General features: G+C 48.3%; 4 protein-coding genes across 4 annotated transcripts; 2 read left to right on the top strand and 2 right to left on the bottom strand.

Annotated features, from left to right (window-relative positions):
- Positions 1–341: 341 nt before the first annotated feature.
- Positions 342–5,317, bottom strand: K444DRAFT_660061 (uncharacterized protein; the record flags this gene model as incomplete). Its single annotated transcript, XM_024886425.1, has 6 exons — positions 5,257–5,317; positions 4,910–5,211; positions 4,588–4,860; positions 4,471–4,539; positions 3,519–4,414; positions 342–3,449 (listed from the first exon to the last, which is right to left on the bottom strand). Exons 1-6 carry the CDS (start codon positions 5,298–5,300, stop codon positions 342–344), a joined length of 4,692 nt encoding a protein of 1,563 aa, XP_024741772.1. The 5' UTR covers positions 5,301–5,317.
- Positions 5,318–5,679: 362 nt separating this feature from the next.
- Positions 5,680–7,258, top strand: K444DRAFT_608548 (uncharacterized protein). Its single transcript, XM_024879405.1, has 4 exons — positions 5,680–5,872; positions 5,931–6,088; positions 6,139–6,612; positions 6,664–7,258. The coding sequence occupies exons 1-4, from the start codon at positions 5,824–5,826 to the stop codon at positions 7,051–7,053; spliced, it is 1,071 nt and encodes a 356-aa protein (XP_024741771.1). The 5' UTR covers positions 5,680–5,823; the 3' UTR covers positions 7,054–7,258.
- A 669-nt stretch (positions 7,259–7,927) lies between these two features.
- K444DRAFT_519632 (kinase-like protein) lies at positions 7,928–10,842 on the bottom strand (the record flags this gene model as incomplete). Its single annotated transcript, XM_024873970.1, has 5 exons — positions 7,928–8,772; positions 8,822–9,566; positions 9,617–9,776; positions 9,837–10,036; positions 10,087–10,842. 5 exons carry the CDS (start codon positions 10,840–10,842, stop codon positions 7,928–7,930), a joined length of 2,706 nt encoding a protein of 901 aa, XP_024741770.1.
- Positions 10,843–15,189: 4,347 nt separating this feature from the next.
- Positions 15,190–19,446, top strand: K444DRAFT_650507 (putative DNA repair and recombination protein RAD26; the record flags this gene model as incomplete). Its single annotated transcript, XM_024885639.1, has 2 exons — positions 15,190–15,225; positions 15,652–19,446. 2 exons carry the CDS (start codon positions 15,190–15,192, stop codon positions 19,243–19,245), a joined length of 3,630 nt encoding a protein of 1,209 aa, XP_024741769.1. The 3' UTR covers positions 19,246–19,446.
- Between the last annotated feature and the right edge of the window lie 3,180 nt (positions 19,447–22,626).

The raw sequence follows: 22,626 nt of genomic DNA, 5'->3' as shown, positions 1-22,626 counted from the left end.
TCGAGGTGAGAGGGTGTCTTCTTGATCACTGAACGTCTCAAATCCGCGGCCACCCTTCTCCAGACTCACGAGTCGAGTCACAAGAACAAAGAAATTTGAGACATATGAATGTGTATTGTCTTTAATTCTACAGACTTTGTCTCTTGCTTGATGATGAAATGAGTGTTATCTGATTCTCCAACCCATCAAGAGCTCACGCTCTCTGTTTCAGAGTCTTTTTAATCATGCCAATATCAAATACGCATGCCAACGAAGCCTCGCTAACCATAGCCCTTCCTTCTAATGCTATTAATACTCTTCGACGCCAAAAAAAAAACAATACTGCTTACTCTGACTAATATCTATATCTCTTCGTACGGACCACCCTCTACGCACTCCACGGAATGCTTCTCGGCTCTTTCCAATTTCTCCCCGAAGAGTTCACTCACATCTGTATCCACACTACTAAAACCAGAGCTTGGTCTGAACGGAATTATTGGTGTTGGGACCCGTTTGATTGCTGATCTCGACAAAGGATGTCCAGCAGGAACACAAACAGTCCCTGCCGGGTGGTACATGTTGCCGGATGGCGTAACGATGCGAGCAGTTGGTGTCATGGAGCGGCTACCAGCTTTGTTCGCGAATGGTGTGAGTGATACCTTCTGATGAAGAGCTGGCCTCAAGCTCGGCATGATACCACGAGCCTGAAAGATATCTACCAGCGCTCCAACTCTGCCACCCTGTTTCGCCGGAGAATCTTGGCGAGCAGCTTTGCCTACTACACGGATGCTCAAATCCTCCATTTGTGCTTTCCAGGAAAGACTGCGCGGTTGGCGTAGGCTTTTGCGAGAGGGGGATACGTCAGGGTCTCCGACCATTTCTGAGGAAGGCTCTTCACAGCCAACCTTTTCCTCAATTTGCGCTTCCCGGGAAGGACTTGGGCCTTGCAGCCAGTCTCTACAGAAAGGAAATGCGACGGGAAGTCTGGTCTCCTCGGAAGTAGGCCCGTCACAAACAACGCTTTCCTTCGATTTCCGGCTTTCGGGTTCGGGACTGTTTCCTTTCCCGCCTGTGAAATCTTCATTCGGAGGGGGAATAATGCTCAAACACTCGTTAAGCCTTAGTCCCACGGACTCAAAGGAATCCAAGTCTTCCAACATCTTCGTGGCTAATTTGCAAAATTCGCTTTCGCGACCTCGCGGCTCACAGGACATATCTCCTTGGATTTTTTCTGATGGGGGCTTGTCACAGTCCGTTTCTTTCACTATTACCTGACCTTCGCATTCCGAATGGTTTTCTATCCTGCCCGCCAAGTCTTCAATTGAAATGGGGACGCTGATGTCGAGTGGGTTTTGGAGACACGATGAGCGTGTCAGCGCAGCGTTTTCAATAACTTGCCGATTCGGGATTTCTTCATCCCTTTGACTCTTCTCCTCTCCAGTAATCGGCTCGCTAAGGCTGAAGCTAGATGGACAAGAAACTACCGGGCTTTCAGAATCCTCGCTCCTCATTATTTGTCTCCTGTGGTTCGTGAATCTAAAGCCAGTTGGAATTGGGATAGCTGAGCTTCCGGAAAGCTCGCTTGCCATCTTGTTCTTCTTTGGAATGCGTTTGACTATCAACTGCTTCCTATGCTCCGTGAATTTGAATCCAACTGGAAGAGCAATGGCTGAGCTCCCTGAGTCTTCGACTCTACTCTCGGGGTCCTGAGGCATGACATTGCCACCCTTCTCCTCTTCCAGTGTGACACTAGGCCTAACACAAGGCTCAGTAACAGGCTTCTTGTCCTCGGCTTTTGTTTCGGCCCTTAGACGAGGGAGAAAATCATATGTCTGGTACAACCGTTCGCGTGCTCGCTCCGCCTCGATATATGACGTGAACGAAACGGAGGACTGTCGGCTAGATCCATCCATAGCTTCTTTTGTTGGAAATGGAATGCTTGAGACCTTGTAAGCAGAGCATTCTCTCACAATTAAAGGCCCAAGAAGTTCACTAGTGTCCAACATTGAAGTCTCCTCAACTGTAGCATCCATAGCTTTCAAGTTTACCATATCTTTCGAGGCGGCGATAGGTCTCTCACGTCTGAAATGGGGCCGTTCTTTTCTCCCAGAAAGGTAGTTTCTTTTTGGAAGTTTGAGGCTGACTTCGTCTGCCAGAATTGATATAAGGCCGAGTCGGCGAGAATGTCTTCCTTTCAAGGAATGGTCCTTGTTGGCAGAATTGATGCCTTCAGCCTGTTCCGTGGAAGGATCGATTGGAGAGGACCTTCCAGAGCTTGCTTCGAACTGATCATGCCAAATGAAATCTTCATCGGTTGACTTACGGTTGTTTCCGAAACCCTGGATTGGTTGCGGTGGATGCTCAGCCAAATACGCTCGAGCCAGCTCTACCCAGGTTTTTACTGGTTTGGCGTCCTGGCCCTCCTCGTCCTCAGAACTTTGGACATTTTTTGCTGGATGTTTAGCTAAATAATCTCTGGCTAGCTCTGCCCAAGTCTTCACTGGCATGACGTCCTGGCCCTCACCGTCCAAACTCCACAACACCTCGCTCGGCAAGTCCGTTCCTAAATTATCTTCGGGCAACAGATGGGCATCGCTGATGGAAGAATATTGACTTTCTTCAGAGTATTGACTTCCCAAGAAACCCCTGGCAAAATCTGGATCCACTTTGAGAAAAAAGTCATCGTCAAAGATTGACAAATCCTGTTCCCGTTGTGGGCTTGCTGGACTGAGCTGAAGGCTTGAGCTTCGGCTGTGTGGATTGGTGAACTCTACTTCTAGTTCAAATTGGGATTCATGGCGATCAAAGCTGTCCAGATTGGCTCGCGCCATCCCTTCGTGATGAGCCAAGAAGGCGTTCGGATCCAATGAAAATCCCGAGTTGTCAATTACAAGACGTTCTTGCCCGGCCTCAGGAACTTTGTCCCTCTCAGCAACCATAGGAGACTGCTGTTCATCCCGCGAAATCTCATTTCTCTCTCGTGTCGTGTCTTCGAACTGAATAGTTTGGGTGATCTCTCCTTGCATAGGTAGCCACAGAACCTCGAGCCCCGCTTCTCTCAATACCGCTGGATTAGGCACACCTGACTCCAATGCATGTGCAAAAATGGTGTTCCGCGTGGGATCATAAGTGCAAAAGTTCGAAAGCTCCCCCAATTTGTATTCGTAAAGTGCAACAATAGCTTTACTTTTAGACTCGTACATCTCTGCATGTGCCGGCAGATTCATGGTCTTTGGGAATTCGACTCGCACCATGGCCGAAGAGCTCTTTCGCCTTCTTGCTCCGCTTGGTTGGATTTTCTGTTTTTGTAAGAACTTCGAAGCCGAAGCCTCGGAGACAGAGCAAACGCCTTTTTGGGTGCATGTAGTCAGACTATCTTCGGAGAGTTCTCTAAATTTAATTGAGTCCTGCAGTACTTTTTCCAATGGGAGATGGCGTAGTCTTTTACTAGATGGGATGCTCCTCAAAATCTGGAACGGTTTTGCCTTGTTCTAGTGAGCTTCGCAAATCAATTTCTGATGAGTATTCGAACCACATACCTCTTGCAAAGTGCGAGTGCCCATAATAATTGAATCCCAGACTTCCATTTGGTCAGTTTCGAAGTCTTGCCGATCAATCATCTTGGTGCTCGCAGTGTCGTCCCAAGACTCTTCAGACGATGTAACCATGTAGAAGTTCTTGGTCATCTTCGCAACTGTCAATTTCACTCTCTTCTCGATACTCTCGTCAGAAGATCCCCATGATCGTCGAGGCTGTGTCATCAGCTTCTCATGCCTTTCCTTACGATTGCACCCCCTCAAACGGAATTCGGTGTCAATGTTTGGAGAGCTTCCCGGAGATTCTTCGAAGGGATCCACTTCACGAACTGTTTCAACACTAGTTTGAATTTCAGTGCGGTCGGAGGTCTGGAGTGGAGGGTTTTCGCGAAATCTTACTTCTCCTAGCTCTACCTTCGAGAAATCATTCAGAGTGTAAGGTGGTGGTGCTGAAAACTCCTCTTCGTCCTCGCCATCCTTTTGGTCTCCCATCTGAGGTGAGTCGCCAGTACCCCAAAAGAGACTTTCTTCCCCCAAAGCCAAATGGTGGCGTGGGCATGGGGATGCTCGAGCGGAATTATTCAAATTGGAGGCTTTCAACAGTTCTCGCAGATATGAATCGGGTGTTTTGTGCTCGTAGGCGGCGATCAACAGATTGAGATAGGAATCGGGAGTTTTTGCTCCGCCTCTATTGATTGGGGTTGAGATATCGACCGCTTTCTCTTTGCCCTTGTCAATTGGCGTCGAAGAAGCATTTGCCTGGGTTTCGTCTCTACCCACGGGATTTGGAACATTGACGTCTCTTTCTTTGCCTTTATTGGTTAGTTTTGGAGGATAATTAGTTACTCTTGATTCATGTCTGTTGACTTGGGTTGAGTTTCGAGGTGACTCTTCATGCCCTACATGAAGCTCGTCAGAAGTCTTCTGGCAAACATGCAAACTCTGGGACCCTTACAAGGCATCGAGGAAGATATGGAGCGTTTTCGAAGACGTGGAGGATGATAGTTATTCATGTCTACACCACCTGTGTGATGTCAGATCCAAATGAGCAAAGTAGCTCTGAACAACTTACTCTCTCGGTTTGGAAGCTGGGTCAAAATTCTATCGTCGAACGGTCCATCAACTGGAACAGGGAATTGGTCCGCCGCAAGTGCATTTGCACCACCCACGCTCGCGGGGCCATTTGCAACGCCCACATTTGCAGACAGCTCAAGCTCGTCATTGTACCAGTCTGGGCGGCGGTCATTGAGGGTTGAATCTCGTCTCGGAGAGACTCTGCTAGAGATAGAGCCCAAAATATCACCCAGGCTCTTTCGTCGATTTATGCGAGAGGGCGAGGCACTCTCTGTACTATATCAATATTGAATTGTTGGTATCGGGGACTGTGAACGTACGCAAAGCGTTCCTCTTAAGAGGAGATGTTGTCTCTGACCTCTTATTACGGCTTCCGGGATCAACATCGTTGCCATCAGGAACTTTTCGAGATCTCGTCGAGGAGAATGGCAAGAAATCTGCTATGGACTTTCTCTTTCTTAAGGGCTTGGGACTTCCGTTCTCGTCTGCAATGTTTTCATTCTGAGCGGTCCTCAGCAGTAATGTGTTAAAGAATCGAGATTTCTTGCGACTAGGAGACGACGGCCCTTCGACGGACTTGCGGTATAATGGTAGCGAGTAGCGGACTTTGCGGAAATCGACTCTGTTTTGTGAGGATTCGTTCTGTGCACATGTGGGGGGTCCGAACTTGGTGGCCATTGTGACCGCTTGGCTAGGCAATGCTGGATCCATAGTGATTTTCGTTCCTGTGTCAAGCGTGGTTAACATATATAACTGTATGCTGAACATAGAAGAGCTTGCATGGGCCATTCCATGCCTGTTTTTCGAATAGCAGGTTGCTGTTTGGCTATGTGGCGTGGGGAAGCAGTTGGGAAATTTCAGAAAAACCTCACCTATAGCCAAAATTGCATCGTTGTAGAATTGAAAATAGTTGGAATGAGTTGCGTTACTGGAAAACAATATCTCCGCGCGAGAAGAAGGCACGGAAAGAAAACATTCAGCCTCGTGCCTGCCTCGTTTGGAAAAGGGGGACCCTTGTCGCTCCCGCGACGCTAAATTCGCGAGACTCCAATTTTTGGCCGTGAGCTCGTCCAGGGCCACATCGCGTCTCCTTCATTCAGCATCTCTCCAACGTGAAATCATTCAACCACCATCTCTGGATTCAATTCAGATCAATACAGCTGTGCTTGTGAGACAGAATTAGAGCGACAACCTAAGAACGTACTAATTTTAGTTCCACTAACACTACAACAAAATGGCACCCAGTAAACCGGCCCTCGACCTGAACTCAATGATTAACGCAGGTGAGGGATATCGGAAGCTCCCATCTTACTCACATCACGGCCGCTGATACCATTCTAGATCGTGCGCGTAGGAAGCATGAAGCCATCGCAGCGGAAATCTTTGGCAGAAACCGCAGATCCAGCGCGCCAGGGGCTGCAGCTGCGAGCACTCGCAAGACCGGCCAGATAGGCGCAGCGCCCTCACTTGCAAGCAGAATCGGCGGAGGCATTGCAAAGGTACATCGAGCTTCTACAGCTCTTGCGGGATTGACGCTGATACCCTCCAGCGCACTGTTTCCTCCTCAGCCAGACCAGCGAGGGCTAGCCCGAAGCCAAACGCAGGCAATGTCGATGCTGAATGGACGCACGATCTTCACACCCTGAACAATCCAGCAGCAGACAAAGTCACCCAAATACCCCGTGGTCCGAAAGCTGGCCGCGGAAGTCGCAACGATCGTCTCTACACTGCACTGAACGGCTCAGCTTCGTCGCCTGCGCTCAACAGTCAGTTTAACATCGTTGGATCCGCAAAGACTACGGCAGGAATTTCGATTCGCGGACTTGCTGGACCTTATATCGTCATAGCAAAAAATCTCGCTGTTGGAACTACAGCCGCAGATATCGAGAGTGCGATGACACCAGTTGGAGGGGTAGTCCTGGGTTGTCGTCTGATTGCTGAGCGGCCAAAAGTCATTGCGGAGCTTATCTTTGAAAGCAAGGAAGGCGCTGATAATGTGGTCGATACATTCAACAATCAGAATGTGAGTCGAGTAGACCTTCCCATAGACAGTTTTCTGACATTTCCCTGCCAGGCCGATGGCAATATCCTCCACGTTTACCACAAAGCAGGCCCTGTTCCCCCTCGCGCTAAACTGCTCGCCGCTCAAGCAGCACCTCCCGAAAGATCCGTTACCCCTACTGGACCACGAGCCGATACCATCACCGAACGATCAGATGATACACCCTCAGGCTATGGCTCAAGATCAGGCCGTACCCCACCACGGAGGCGAGACTTTGATGGCAGGGATGATGTGATCGACGGCTCATATGGCTTCGACGAGGATCGTATGGATACAGATGATAGGCAGGATGGTGGACGGGGAAGAGGTCTCTACAGTGACACGATGATTGGCAACCGAGGACGAGGTCGCGGAAACAGCAGAGACAGGGGACGCGGCGAGCGTGGCCGTGGCTACAGATGAAGCATCACTCTCGTCTTAACGTTTACTGTAAACAATCATCGGCCAATCTCCTGCTATTGGGGGAACGCCGACGCCCGATCTCAGCCCTCAACGACACCACTACTCCTAGCAACCTGCATACCGGCGTTTCAATTTGATTTTAGGGGAATGGCCAGGCGTTCTTGCAATGAAAAGGGAGCCATAGCTGTACTATGTAGATGCACAGAATACAATTTTTTTCTTTCTTTTTCACTTTGTAATCAACTTCCTGAAATGGTGGGAAATGCATTGGGTGTGATCCAAAGCCAAGCGGTTCAGCACTCCATTCTCCATGCAATGATCTGTCTGTAAATTACACGATGGAAGAAAAGAACGTCTTAACTCCACCCTTATGATCGATTCCCAAGTTCCCATTCCCGCAATATCCCCTCAGTCCCGCCCAAGCGTCGATTTCCCAGCATATAGTCCACCCATCCCACCAGCCATGCACGCCTAAACGAACCCCACTGACAAATTTATCCCACCCCTTGACGAACGAATGGTAATGGTAACTGGCCCAGACAGACATATCCAGATCCTCTAACTGCAACTGCATCAATGGAAAAAAAGGTCTCTCTTGCTTGTCTGATTTCCTCCTCTAGGGTCTGGCTCGTAACTAGTCGAATCATTCTCCATCAAGGGAAGGGTATCTGAGCATCGATCCGATCCACCCATCATACTGTCAAAATCTCAAGGAACTTCAATTTGCAAAGCCAGGCTGACAAGATATGCTGCTAGATGTGACCCATTATCAGGATCTCGTGATATGTGACAGCTTGGCAAGAGGAACAGAATTGACGTCGCATGCAATGCCTACATTTCTGCGCAGGCGGAGGGTGAGTAAAAGAGAGTGGGCTCAATGCCATTGGCTCTGTCCCATGAATCCCTCCTCCAAAGTTCGGTCCTCTAGGTTGCGGATGAAGTCTCGGTTACTCCGCTGCCCGGCTTGTCCTCCAGGTTGTGCTCTGCTGCCTCTCCTTCTCGAGCTTGCGGGATCACCTACTCCATCGGGAGGTGGGGGATAGTATGCCGGACTTGGCTGAAGGCGGATCGGTTGGTTGGGATCGAGGTGACTGGCTACTCTTTGAATGGTTACGGGAATTCCACCCTGTTGCACTTCCATTGTAGAAGCTCGTTGTCGTCCAGACCGCATTGTGGCTTGGGCGTAGAGACTTTGCTGAGGTTGGGGAGGTCCAGGTCCATACTGTGCAGGTGGCATTTGCGTTGGAGGTTGCCCCATCATTCCCATTTGATTGTATGGGCCGGGTTGTTGGGAAGGATATGGCGGGGGCGCACCTTGGTGGTTCGAAGTCGGTGCATACATGTTGTTGTTGTTGTACAATGGAGGTGCCTGCGTTTGAGTCGGTGGATACTGACCCGTTGGCACACCAGGAGAATATGGCATCTGTGCTGCTTGCACTTGAGCAGCAGTATGCGCTTGAGCCTGGGCAACTTGAGCTTGGGCCGCTTGTGCTCGTTGCTTGCTCAATGCCTCAGCTTGCTGCTGTTGCTGCGTGCCTGGGGCGGGAGATCGGTTGACGGAGCTGGTTTTGAGGTTCATCGGAGGTACAAAGGCTCCGGTGAACTTCTGTTGGGTGATGAAAGGGTGCAATTTCGCTTGCTGGGGCGACCATCGCTCCAGCGGGTTGATATTGAGCAGTCCACGTACGAAGTCGATAAAGGCTACCCGGTTGTTCATTTCTAAAAGTCTAGTTAGTAATGGAATTCAATCCACGGAAAAGCTACTCACCACGATCGATTTCGCTCTGCTTCATATTCTTTCTTGGCATAGCGTATGATCGAATTATCTCCGGAAGCGTCGTCGCTTGGAAGTATTTCTTGCTGGGCTGCTCTTTCGTACCATGCTCCCGCGAGTATTGTTCCATGCTCTTTAAATGATACGTCCGCCTGCCATAGTCGTCCACATCATGCCTTTTCTCGAAGAATTCTCCAGCTTGTTTTCCCATCTCCAACATCCAATTTGGGGGGTTGCCGAGCATTTCAACTATTCGCGAGACCTGATTGTATTCTGACGAACCAGGGAAGAGAGGAAGTCCTAGGAAAAGTTCCACTACAATGCAACCCAATGACCACATATCGATAGCTGAGGAGTATGGAAGGCCAAGTAGGACCTCCGGTGACCGGTAAAATCTGGACTGGATATATGTGTACACAGTCTGCCTTTCATCGCATGCAGAACCAAAATCGATGATCTTGATGATCGGGCTTTCGAGGTTCTTGAGCAAAATGTTCTCTGGCTTTAGGTCGCAATGGATAAGGCGAGCCTTGTTCAGCAAGCTAAGTCCATTCAGCAGTTGTTGAGCAAAGACTCTGACAAGAGTTGTGCTGAGCCCTCGGAATTGATTCTGTTTGATCAATTCGTAGAGATTGACGCTCAGCAGTTCGAACACTAAGCAAAGATGTTGTCGGTGGATGAATGTATCTTTCAGTCGCAGGAGGTGGTGGTCGTCATTCTTGTCCAGCTTCGTATTTAGCTAGAAGAGAGTTAGCAGATTCAAGAAATAGACTACAAAGACAGTCTTACCAGATCAAGAACTGAAACTTCCATCATGCTCTGGTTGAAGTATGCCGTCCGATTCTTGACGACCTTCACCGCAACAACTTCCTGCGTCTTCAAGTTCTGACACTTCACCACTTGACCAAAAGTTCCTTGTCCAAGAACATCGAGGATGAGATACCGATTCCTGGCAAGTGTTAGCATTCACCATCTTAAGAGTTCCGGATGCGTTAACCTCGAGACATACTTATGACCAGTCTCCTCAGACCCGAGAATGTCATTAACATAAAGTATATAGTCACTATCCTCATTGTCAAATCCATCATTCTTCACACCCTTGCTCGGCTTTGTGAGGACTCGGCGAGGGTTTCGAGAGGACTCGTATTGGAAGCTAGGATTGCAAATGCGATACGTCGAAGGTAAGTGGCTCGTGAGAGCTTGCAGCGGCTAGTGTTCAAGGTCAGCGGCTGTATTGTGAGCTTCCCGCCTCAACTTACACTGATAAAGCCGCCTTCAGGGTTCGCTCTTCGAAATGCTGGCTGGGCATTGACCTTTGGATGTAAATCTGTCATAGATCTTATCTTCGTAAATTCTGGAACCGGACCTCTGCCTGGAGGACCTGTTGATTGCGGGACCGGCCGACGAGGGGACTTCGGGTCATTGCCGAACACGGCGTTTAACTGTGCTGTTGCAGAGCTAGGGAAACCTTCATGGTTCGAAGAATATGGGGTGATAGGAGGCAATTGCTGATTTTGAGGGCGATTGGCATAGTATGAATTGGGCGATGTATAATTTCCCGGTCTCGTTGGAGACTGACGTGAGCCATATTGGCCTTGTTGCGGTGTACCATATGGTGAGCCAGGGGATAAAGTCTCCATCGGCGAGTATCTTTGAGCTGCGGCAGACAGCTCTGGAGGCGAATGATGGGAGGGTATTCGGCTTCCCGAGAGGTGCTGTTGGTGATGAGGCCGCATCGGATATTTCATACCGCTGTAAGGATCTCCAGCGTCTTGCATAGCTACATCCCCATTCCCATCTCTCGCGTGTGGTGTTGCGGTCGGAGAAGCTGCGAGTGAGTGTGAATGGGGTCCGATTCCACCTTGATATTGCTCGTAGGTAAAGCCCGCTGGAGGCTGTGCTTGGGTATTGCCGTTGTATTCTCGCGCGCCGTGAGGCTGGCCTGGCGGGGGATTGCCGCTGTATCTTCGAGAGGACCCGGCGGAGTCAGAGTAGGGTTGCTGCCATTGATCCATAGTGAATCAGAGTGTGCGAAGGCGTCTTTGGGGCAGGGCGAGTAGCTTCACAAGCCCGGCTGCTGGGTGCAAAGCTAGGGAAGCACAAGGGTTGTGCTGGTACAGAGGTCGTTCCAAACCACCAGTGAGTCTCGGACGCGTCGCAACAGAATGAGAAGCCTCGCAGCAGAGGCAGATGCAGCCGGTGGAGATCCAGTTGCGTGTCAACGATGCATGGTTGGGTGATAGGCCGGGTTGACTTAGAGATGAGGTTTTGGAGGTCGTGAAGGAGCTTGATGGTCCACCAACAATTTAGCGCGGTGATGAATCACAGCCAACGACTCGCTTTCACTGGCAGTAAGTTTTGCCCAGCAAAAGAGCGCAGCAAATGGCCACAGAACACAATATAGGTCGAAATAAGTGCCAACAAGCTGCACGAGAATGAGCAGTGGAATGAGGCGAGGAAGACTTCAATGCTCGGTCACGGGATTGGGCACATAAGTACAAATCAGAATGTTGGAGGCGCGTCTATTTGGATCTGATTTGGCGCTTCCCACGTCGCCTGTCATGCGGGCTGCGTGGCCAGGATCGATACGACCTGCCCAAGTATAAGTTTCAGGCTTCAGCTGCTCTCCACGGCATGAATCGACGTGATACCTTTCTAATTTCCGGCCCAAGGGACTATCATGAGAGCCAGCCTAATGAATCAGAAGCAATTTCAAAATAAAATGCCTCGCAGTGTCTCTCCACGACAAACCGTCTCACCCACAGTCTTCCAATCTCTAGCATTCCCATCACCTCCAAGGAGGGGTGGGTTCAGACGGCGGCTCGTGGTGGACAAAAAAAAACGGCACTGAATTGATAATGTCCCAAGTCAAGCTGGATCATTTCAGACAATGGGAATGGTCCCATCGAGTTACAGCACATTTGAAGTATTCCCATCTTGCTATCTCTGAGATTCTGAAATATAGAAAATATGAACCCTTCTAGCTCAGATCAATATCCAGCTTCGACCTGGGACCTCGAGAGTTCAACTACTACCGCTTTTCTTGCCCAGCGTGAAGGCGGGTATGTTTTCTGATGTACTCTGAGTTTTCTTTAGGAGCTTAATGATTGGCCAGTGGAGAATCCTGCATGAGTTTCCCCCATCACGGTTCAATCTGCAGCGGCAGCAATATATTTAAAGAAAGGGTCCTTTACATCCCTAATCAGTCCAGTTGTTTCCCCCACATTTATTGTACTAGACGAGAAAAGGACGTTAGAGGCATACGGGGAGTATTTGTAGGGAGACATGGTCACGTGACCAAAAATAATTCAAAGACCAACAACTGCAATTGTTTAGAGGAACAGACTTGTCCATCAAAGTGGCTGGTCTTCAGATTATATCAAGTGAACAAATGGAAAATAAATCCTTCAGCCCCGATACTGAATGCACGAAGTTAGAGCAAGCTGTCCCTTCTGAAACTTGATAACCCATTGTATCCTACATTCTATTCCGAGAAGCTCCTATGACATCCACGAAGCAGTCGGTTTCCGGGGTGATGAGACGATTTGAAGACTGTTAATTAGGCTGGAATTAGCATGTTTTTGATTGAAGTTGGGGAAAACAGCAGTTTTGAGGTACTACATTGAAATACAACTTTAAACCCAATAGTTAAGAAATTCCTAAACTCGTAGTATCGAGTTGAAGAGATCGGAGGTTGATGCACGTGAAATCGTGCCACAGGTGAGGCTGCCGCTAGATTGCTAGAAGGGTTCACCCACCAACCGCCCAAACCCCCATTCCGCCCAACCAAAAAATCGCGATTTTTTATTCTTCCTTAATAACTATTAAAACTCCTATTAAAACTTGATCTTTAATACCGAAATTAGTTTCCTAATACCTTCTAAAGCTATTAGTATTAATAGAATCATAAATAAGGTAGTTTGTGCGAGTGTAGTCCTGCAGGGGAGAATTAGTGACTTACATTTAGCGGGGAAACAAGCCCAAATCCAGGTACCTTATACTTGCTACGTAGAACTAAAGTGTCTTTCCCAGGGATATTACGTAGAATCGAATTTCGGTTTACGAAAAGCTCAAAAATGGCCATTTCATTTATGCTATATCTGTGCCTTCTGATTGGCTAGACCCTTTACAAGCATTTCATCGTAGAACAGCCTCCTTTTACTTCTTCGTCCACCAATTGTAAGAGTCTCTGGAGGTTCAATTGCCTCATCAATTGCCTCCTTTGCCCTCCTTGTTCTTCGTCTTACCGATTGCTTTACTGGAGATCTTCGTTTCGATGGAGAGGGGGCAGATGGAGAAGTCGTAGGTATAAGAGGGAGGAGACCAGTTGATCGTGCTTTTGCAGGAGGAGCAGGGAGATCGTTGAACTCGATATGAGGGAGGATATACTCGATTAGAGGGCTCGCTAGCGGCGCTTTCTTCGTACGGCGTCTTGGTGTTTTTGAAGCTTTTGATAAACTTGTTCCCATTAATAGTCGATGCCCAAGATCCATATCATCTTTAACCTCCTGAAGCATTTCAGGGCCCCATTTCCTGAATTCAACCAAGGTTTGATTATAGAGGCTTTTCCACTGCTTTGAAATAGCCTTGAGTCTCTTTTGCTTTGCAAGCTCCTCCGCCTTCACCTTCTTTTGCTTCGCTTTGATTCGTATCGCCTCATCCATCATTTCCAAGCTCAAGACTCTTGTATCGGTGATCTTGTTTTCGGCTTTTGCGGAAGCCTTCTTGCGATTCTTTTGATAATCGGACGATTCGACAAGCTCTTTATTGACTCCTTTGGTAAGGACTATCTCTGCGATTGCGGCAGTAGCGGAATTGCTAAGCTTTTGAACCACAATCTCTAGATTTTTTAGCTATTGATCTTGTAATGAATTGACCATTCCAAGCGTACTTTTGAGGCTATCGAAGCTAGACTTGAAGGATACTTCGACGACGACTTTAACGGCATCAATATTGACAGGAGTTTCGATAATCAAGGGAGCTGGTTGTCCAGATATAGTTGGTCGACTAGGAGGTTTTGGAAGTGCCTTTGCTTTAGCTGCCTCCTCCTCTCGCTATAGAATAATTACTGGAAGTAAGCCAATTACGACTTCAGGATTAAATGGAAAGAGCCCTGTCTTCTCCCAAGATCTCTTAATATTGCACTCAGTAAAGGCTTGAATTCGTGCCTCACGAAGGATCTCCAAAAACATGAGTTTATTAATAGAATATCCAGCTCCCCATCGAGTCTTTTCCGTGAGAATCTTATAATAGGCGTCCGCAAGTGGTCCAAAAACACCAATATCGCATAGTTGAAGGATATGCGTAGAATGGCTAGGAAGGCAAAGTAAGATAATCTTCTTTTCCAAGTAGTAAGAGACTACTTGACGTATCAAGTGAGATCCATGGCCATCAAAAAGTAGCATTCGATACTCTCCTTTTTTGATCTTCGCAGTTTCCGGTTCAAAGACGATTTTAAACCATTCAAGGCAAAGCTCATCGTCCGTCCAACCTCGATCAGAAATAGCACAAGTTCCCCCTCCGTCCTTCCTGAATTCGTCATACCAAGCCTTGTTAAGCTGCTTGGCCTTGAAGATAATATACGGAGAGAGTACTCTTCCATTTGAAGATATACACTCAATTAACGATATCCATTCTCTGCTCCCTTATTGTGTTGTCCTTGTTTTTTTGTACTTCCTGGAACAGATAACTTTGAGCTTCGCTAATACCCCCATCATAATACCCTTCTCGTCCATATTATATATATCATTATCGTAAATATCGTATTTGTCTTTTGTGGTTTGGAAAAGCTCAAAAAAGCGTTAAATTTGATCTGGATCCTCTGAGATAACTCGATCTTTATCCAATGGTACAACGAATCGAGCCTTGAGCTGTGGATGGCGTCTAAGATATTTCTGTATCCAATTAATTCCAACCTTCCGTAGATCCCCCTTCGCAATTAAAAGCTCCTTTGCCATTTTCTGAACCTGGGAAACCATTGGAGGCCATCCCCAAACCTCAAGTTACATAATATGCCGCTCAATTATTCGCTCTTCCATCGGAGTCAAGCGCTGCTGTGATTCTGCCGCTTGTTTGTATATTATATTGCCATTGATTCGATCTCGCAGAGTCTCCCATTTAACCCCATGGTATTCAGCTGCTTTTCGTATCGATAGCTTCCCATTCGAGTCAATATAGGCCTCCCAAGCCATTTCCAAGCGTTCGTGGTACGGTATCTCGTCAGGGTCGTCAGGGTAGTCGACAATCGGTTTCTTCTTGACAGGCATGGTGGCAGATTTGAAGAGGGACTAAATGCGATTAAAATGGCGCTGAAATCAACAAAATTCATTAATTGGTTGTGTTGCAATTGATGATGAAAAGCGATGATTTTTTGGTTGGGCGGAATGGGGGTTTGGGCGGTTGGTGGGTGAACCCTTCTAGCCAATCAGGGGCTTGCTTACCTGCAGCGAGGCCGAATGACGCATCGACAACCGCGTTCAGTCTTCTTCAAGGCAAAAATATTTCCCTTCTTCACAGCCTTCCGACAATTGTCGGCCGGAGAGCACATTCGCTCGAGCATTAGATCAACAAGCACTCAGTCTTTCTCTTTGTTTATTTCTGCTAGCCAGGCATTTCTTTCTGTCATTCTCCATTCAGATATTCTGCCCAGCCACCGGCTCGCCTTTGCCTTCCAGACAACAAGTGGACAGGCATTCCCTTACTCGATCAATCGATCGGTCATACCAACACCACTTCATCTGTGCAGATGCTCGCATCGCCCCATCTAACTCCTTGCTCCGTCTGTCAAGATGAAGTCTTCGAATGATTCTTCGACGGCCACCAAGTCCGACGCCAGTCCTCCATCCGATCCGAACAACTACCCGACCCATCTCCACCGACAGCCCATGGACACAATTGCTGAGGCTGCAGCAGCAGTTGCAGACGAGGCTCTCGAGGATAGTGTAAAAAGTGATGGCGCAATGGCGACCGACGAAGCAACAGCTCTCTTGGGTTTGACAAAAAATGTCCGAGATCAAGATGATCTAGAGCGAGACATCACGAACCAAGCGAATATGGTTATGATTGAACAAGAAGATGAGCGAGATCAGAAGCGAATTGATAAGGTAACGGTCACTATCGACAAGCTTGAAAACCAAAAGCGGACCCAGAGACATCGACTGGATACCCTCACAAACAATCCTCTAATGCGCAAGCGATGCTTGGACGAGATTCAACGAATCGATGCAGATATTGCAGCCTTAAAGCGAGACATCACCGATATTCAAAGCCGAATAGATGAAAGACATCAATACGATGGAGCGGAGAATGGGGAGGGTGACGGTCCTGGTGGCAATAAGAGAATGCCGAATGAAAGCCAACGAGACTTCCTGATTCGTACCGGCAAAATTACTCCATTTTCTCGAATGCCTGGCAGAGGAGCTGACGGACTGAATGGCGATCTTATAGAAGTACTTATGGATGCTGAGGAAGAGGCGGAGCAGGAAGGAGAGCAAATTACAGATGAGGCGGAACCCAGATCTCACCAAAACCTGCGGTTACCAGGCTTTGCAGATATATCGGAGAGCGGAATCAGCACATCAGAGAGTGAATTCTCCTTGCGTCCTCGGAAGAAGAGAAAATTAGAAGGTGCTTCTTCCTCCTCAACTTCAAGATTTCAAACTCCTGATGAGGACGCCTTCACTCCTGTGCTTAGCGAGGAAGAAGTTGATGAATTTGAAGACCAGGATGATGAGTTGATGACTTCTAAAACGTCAAAGAAGAGAGCCGCAGGAAATACAAAAGTTGAGGAGAAGATTGACCTGACCGGCATTGATGATGGCAATGAGCAAATGTACCAGACCCGACTAAAGAGATGGGTTGAGAAGAGAAGCGCAGCTCGGCGCCGCAAATTGGAGCAAAATGAAGCGACCGAGGAAGAGCATGCTGCGGAAAATGCGGATGAAGAGGAATGGTTCAAACCTTGTCCTGATGCACCAGATCACCAATTTGATAACGACATCAAGCTTCCTGGAGACATCTATCCAGCATTGTTCGACTACCAAAAGACAGGAGTTCAGTGGCTTGGTGAGCTTTATTCTCAGCAGGTTGGTGGCATTGTTGGTGATGAAATGGGACTTGGAAAGACCATTCAAATCATCTCATTCTTGGCCGGTCTGCACTACAGTAAAAAGCTCACTAAGCCTATTATTGTTGTGGCTCCAGCTACCGTTCTCCGACAGTGGGTCAACGAGTTTCATCGATGGTGGCCACCTCTGCGAGTCTCGATTCTCCACAGTTCAGGCAGCGGCATGATGAACCTTGGCAGCGAAGGTCGAATGGAAGAAGTTGAAGACATGTATGGTTTCGTTGAGAGGAAGTCAAAATCGTCATCGAAAGCAGCCAAGAAGATTGTTGATAGGGTTGTGCAACATGGGCATGTGCTAGTCACAACTTATGCTGGTCTTCAGACCTACTCAGACGCGCTCATTCCAGTTGATTGGGACTATGCTGTACTCGATGAAGGCCACAAGATTCGAAATCCTAACACAGCTATCACCATCTACTGCAAGGAGTTGCGAACCGCCAACCGAGTCATTCTCTCTGGAACCCCTATGCAGAACAACCTGATTGAGCTTTGGTCATTGTTCGACTTCGTTTTCCCTATGCGACTCGGCACTTTGGTCAATTTCCGACAATCATTTGAGGTCCCTATCAAACTGGGTGGTTATGCGAATGCAACCAATTTGCAGGTCCTGACTGCGACCAAGTGCGCAGAGACGCTGAAAGCCGCCATCAGTCCGTATCTGCTGCAGCGTCTGAAGGTCGACGTTGCTGCAGACTTGCCAAAGAAGAGCGAGCAGGTGTTGTTCTGCAAGCTCACCAAGCCTCAGAGAGATGCTTATGAGATGTTCTTGGCCTCTGACGAGATGACTTCAATTATGAATCACACTCGGCAGTCTCTGTACGGTATTGATGTTCTGCGCAAAATTTGCAATCACCCAGATCTGTTAGATCCTCTACTTCGAGGCAAGCCTGGCTACAAGTGGGGGAGTCCGAATAAGTCAGGAAAGATGCAAGTTGTGAAGGCCCTGCTGGAAATGTGGAAGCGATTCGGGCACAAAACCTTGCTTTTCTCTCAAGGAGTTCAGATGCTCAACATCATTGAAGGCTTCATCAAAAGCCTCGACGGATTCAACTATCTTCGTATGGATGGTGGGACGAACATCAAGGACAGACAGAACCTGGTTGATCGCTTCAACAATGATCCTGATCTTCACGTATTCTTGCTGACCACCAAGGTTGGAGGTCTTGGTGTCAATCTCACTGGTGCCAATCGCGTCATCATTTTCGATCCAGATTGGAATCCTTCAACTGATGTTCAAGCGCGGGAACGTGCGTGGCGTCTTGGTCAGAAGAAGGAAGTCACTATCTATCGACTGATGACTGCGGGCACTATCGAAGAGAAGATATATCATCGTCAGATCTTCAAGCAGTTCTTGACGAACAAGATCCTGAAAGACCCAAAGCAGCGCCAAACCTTCCAAATGAAGGATCTGTACGACCTTTTCACTCTTGGTGGTAGCGAAGACGGCACTACGGAAACTGGTGAAATGTTTAAGGGCACGGAAGTGCAATTCAACAAGACACCTAAACCTGCTGCTCTCAAAGACGACATCGCAGTCAGAACAGCCGGCTCGGCAGCTGGTGTCCATGACGATGTTGTTTCTCAAGATATCACTCAAGCCGACTCTCCACAAGGCGACGCAGACACCGAAGTCCGCAATCTCACCGGCGTAGCAAGTCTCGAAACTTTCCGCGGCGACCCAGCCGAGGAGAAACCCGCTTCGGATGAGGCCCGTCTCGTGGAAGGCATCTTCGCCTGCTCCGGTGTCCACAGCGCTCTCGAGCACGACGAAATTATTAACGGCAAGAAAAAAATCACCGCAGACCGCGGCATTCTCGAACGAGAAGCCAAGAAGATCGCCGCAGAAGCAGCAGCTGAGCTACGCAAAGCAGGCGAGGCCGCGCGAACTCTCGAGCCCGGAACCGTGACTTGGACTGGCGAATTCGGCTCCGCTGGACGCCCTATTAACATTCGTCGTGGTGCAGGACCGAGCTCTGCTGGTATCCTATCCAATCTCGCCAATCGTCAGGGCATCTCAACTCCTGCGAGTGCTAGTTCCTCGAGGTCGGGTACACCTGGTTCTGCGGATAGAACTCCTCGAGGCAAGGACTTCATGAAGCTGATTAGGGATTTCATTAAGCGGCAGGGTGGCTCAGTTCCTAGCCAAGCATTGGTCAATCATTTTGATCGTATGTGCAAGAGTCCGCAGCAGACGGCTGAGTTTAAGCATATGCTTGGTGAGATTGCTAGGCTTGAGAAGGGAGCGAATTCGAGAATGAGGGGACGATGGGTCTTAAAGGACGAGTTTAAGTGATCTTTGGGGGAAAGCGGGAGCTTAGTGGTTACAATTGATGCATTTTCATGGAGCATGGTTTGGAGGCATCTGCAAAGCGAATGCATTAGCGACGGCGTTAGGAGGGCCATATTGCACTGGCCATTGATCAGCAGCCTCTGCTGATAACACATTAAAATCTGAAATAAAAGACCTCAAATCTATCTCAACCTCCTTCTCGGCATCTGTCTCTCGAGTCTGCTCAGTTCGAACCACAATCCCCAGCAAGTGCAAAGTACAGAACCGTTACTGAACAATGTTCCCAGCATGTAAACCCCCTTTTCAACTTTCAAAACCAGATCGGCTCATAGGCCACGGTCAGGGTCTACCATGGCTACTAGTGCATTAGATTTAAATATTCTGGCCAGGCTTGGATGTTCGGAAATGCTCGGACAACCAATTGTTCACAAAATTGAGGAGCCAAGTAGCTGTTCAGTGGTGGCAAAGTGTGCTTTACCAACGGGTACATCAGATCTGAATGTTCTGGCTTGATTTAGATGTTTGAAGGCACTCTAATTCGAATGCATACTTATTCTCAAACTTGAGGTGGGATAGTAGCTGATCAAGGTTAAGTATGACATATGAGAAGCGAAGATGCAATTCACTAGTATCACTGTGCGATTGTCACTAAGGAACAAGTAATCTTACAACTCAGACTGTCAGTTCACGGCCACGAAGCCCTATTTCCTCAACACGACCCCTTGGATGTTTCTCCCCAGCTCCTCGACCCTTTCGTCTTCTTTGTCGTTGTAGGTGTAAAATCTCCGCCAATCATTACGCACTGGCAAAATCTTCGGACTAACCGTAAACCTGACTTTTATGTGAGGTGCGAAACGCTCCCCATATGAGCACTGCCATTCCACCTCACCTCAGGTCCTCTCTCCTCAAATCCCACACTCCAACTTTACATCTTGTATTCGAAGCAAAAAGGCAAAGCAAAATCATGGTCAACAAATTTAACGAAGGTATTGTTACTTCAATAATAAGAAAGCAAATTGAGGATCTCAATCGTCAAACTCATCCTAGCGGGCCTGGTGAGGTTGTCGAAGCAAGTAGTAACGAGCGAAGCCAAATCGATACAGAAGAGACGGGAAGCTTGACAGGAGATAAGAGAGGGATTTGAAATCCGGCTTCGGAGAGAACAGCAGTCGTGGAAAAGCCAGATGTCGGAGAAGGCCATCACAGTATCGACAAAGAAATCGACGAGGGAGAAGATAGCCATGATGAAGCCGTGTCAAAAATCTCTGAACAAGGCTCTGTTACAAACAGCAATGTGTTTTTCGATAACTCGCTGCTCGACCTAGAAATTATCCGGCTGGTCGAAGGTCGCAATAGAGCGGCGGGGAGTTGCATGGCCGGTCAGGAGCTATTTGCATTAGCTGCACTATAGGCCCTGATTATGAAGGAGGAAGATTAGTTGATCCATTCGGGAACCTCATGTATGGCGAGGATAGATCGTCGTTCACCACATGGGCGGGGGGGAGAAGCCTACAGTACTCAACTTCGCCCATGATACCCTCCTATCTCTCACAGAATCAGTGAAAACTGGATGTGAGACTTGTAGGATGCTACTTGGAAGTCTGGAGATTTACCGGAACCCGAAATGAGCCTATTTCTGAATATTTCTTCGTCTTCATCGGTGGCAAATTAAGTTGTGTTCAAAGAAAATGAGCCGAGAAAAGCCACAGGGGGATAATCTCGACTTAATACCGACACACGCACTGGAGGCTGGACCGCCTTTTCGGATGGGGATCAATTCCGACGAAACTCTTTCGCCCATAGCTTGCCCTTGTCCTCTCCCGATATACCACGACATGCTTCGGAATCGCTGCCTCTTGCTAAATTGTGGTTTCCGGTTGTATGGCCAACCATAACTCTTGCAATAACTCTCGTTCTGGGAGAAATTCATTACTCCCGACCCGTTTACTGTTTGTTGATGATGCAACGCCTCGTCTCTACTTGTCGTTAGCTTCACCAGGCTTGAAATTCGCGAGATACTCTGCCTGAGCCACTGCTGGGGTTCCTTGGATAATCTCATTCGTTTCACCATACGGAGGACGCGGTCATAAGTCTTGCAACTGGCAGGGGTGGGCTCCAAGCCTAAGAACACCACACAGCTCTGGCATAGCAACGGTGCTTAGGGCCTCAGTTGCCTGAAGGAACATCGCTATTAGTAATGTTTACAGGGCTTGAGTGCTGTTATTTAAGCATGACAAGCCTGTAAGGCCCTGTAATTATGGCGGCCTCTGGTTGCCGTGCAACGCCCTTGCAATTTAAGCGAGTGCGGCGTCAAACCCTGACAGTTGCAAGACTTTTGGCCGCGTCCTCCGTAGAGAATCTGGTTCTATTTCAAAGAGAAATTCCACACGTAGCACTGCGCAAGACCTTTTGTGATGCAATTGAAATTACGAAAGCGTTGGGGCTGGATTTCTGAATCGACTCCTCATTCATCACCCAAAATGACAGTGAAGACTGGAGAGTCGAGGCCGGTGTGATGTGCGAAGCTTACAGCTGCTACACAGTCTCAATAGCAGCATCGAGTGCTGTGGACGGAAATGGAGACCGCGTCTTCACGAGGAACCCAGAGACGTTGGATTCAGCGGGCCGAAATGAAACGAAAGGGTGAACCAACAGAGAATACTTTATTAGGTGGCGGCATCTACAAGCAATGCATTGAAAATACTCCGCTTTCAACTAGGGCATGGGTCCTGCAAGAGCACATGCTAGCCCGGCGAACATTACATTTCGGCCCCACTCAGATGGTCTGGGGGTACCGCGAGCACGGAACCTGTGAAAGCTTGCCCCGAGACTACTCGTGGGGATCAATAAAAGAGTGGACTTTGAGTTGGGCCTCTAGAGCCAAAACTACAGTTCGCGGAAATTGACTTTTGACAAGGACAAACTACTAGCACTCGCAGGACTCGCCCCAAAGGTCCAGAAGGAGACAAAACAACCTATCTTGCTGGACTTTGGTTGGAGACGCTTGCTTGGTATCTTTTGTGGAGTGCAACAACTACGGTGTATCAACATGAGAAGCCAAGGCAAAGAAAAGCTCTTCTTGACTTGGCACCTCCGTGGTCATGGGCATCCGTCGATAGCATGGTTATGATGCCGGAACTATAGGAGGACTGCCTCATCACAGATATCACATAACATGCATTCGTTTTGGGTGTAGAAGGCTTGCCGTCGGGCAAAGCTCCCTTCGACTCTGTCGGTGAGGTGGCTTTGAACATCGAATGTGAAGTCCTTATTCCGGTAACCTCACTTCATCCAGATGAATATCCAAATGCTTCTCGGTATCGCCACACCAGAGACTACGCCAGCTTTTGATCACCGTGATGCCATGGAAAGGGGTATGAAATA

The sequence above is a fragment of the Hyaloscypha bicolor genome, assembly GCF_002865645.1.
Source record: "Hyaloscypha bicolor E unplaced genomic scaffold K444scaffold_17, whole genome shotgun sequence".
Taxonomy (NCBI): Eukaryota; Fungi; Ascomycota; class Leotiomycetes; order Helotiales; family Hyaloscyphaceae; genus Hyaloscypha; species Hyaloscypha bicolor.
Note: the sequence above shows the minus strand (reverse complement) of the source record. Positions and strands in the feature narration are given on the sequence as shown.

Bases quoted from the DNA above. Each gene is read 5' to 3' on its own strand.
- K444DRAFT_608548 (XM_024879405.1), top strand. From the start codon at position 5,824: ATGGCACCCAGTAAACCGGCCCTCGACCTGAACTCAATGATTAACGCA. The intron at 5,873-5,930 runs GTGAGGGATATC...ATACCATTCTAG, and splicing joins GAACTCAATGATTAACGCAG to ATCGTGCGCGTAGGAAGCAT. The intron at 6,613-6,663 runs GTGAGTCGAGTA...TTTCCCTGCCAG, and splicing joins ATACATTCAACAATCAGAAT to GCCGATGGCAATATCCTCCA.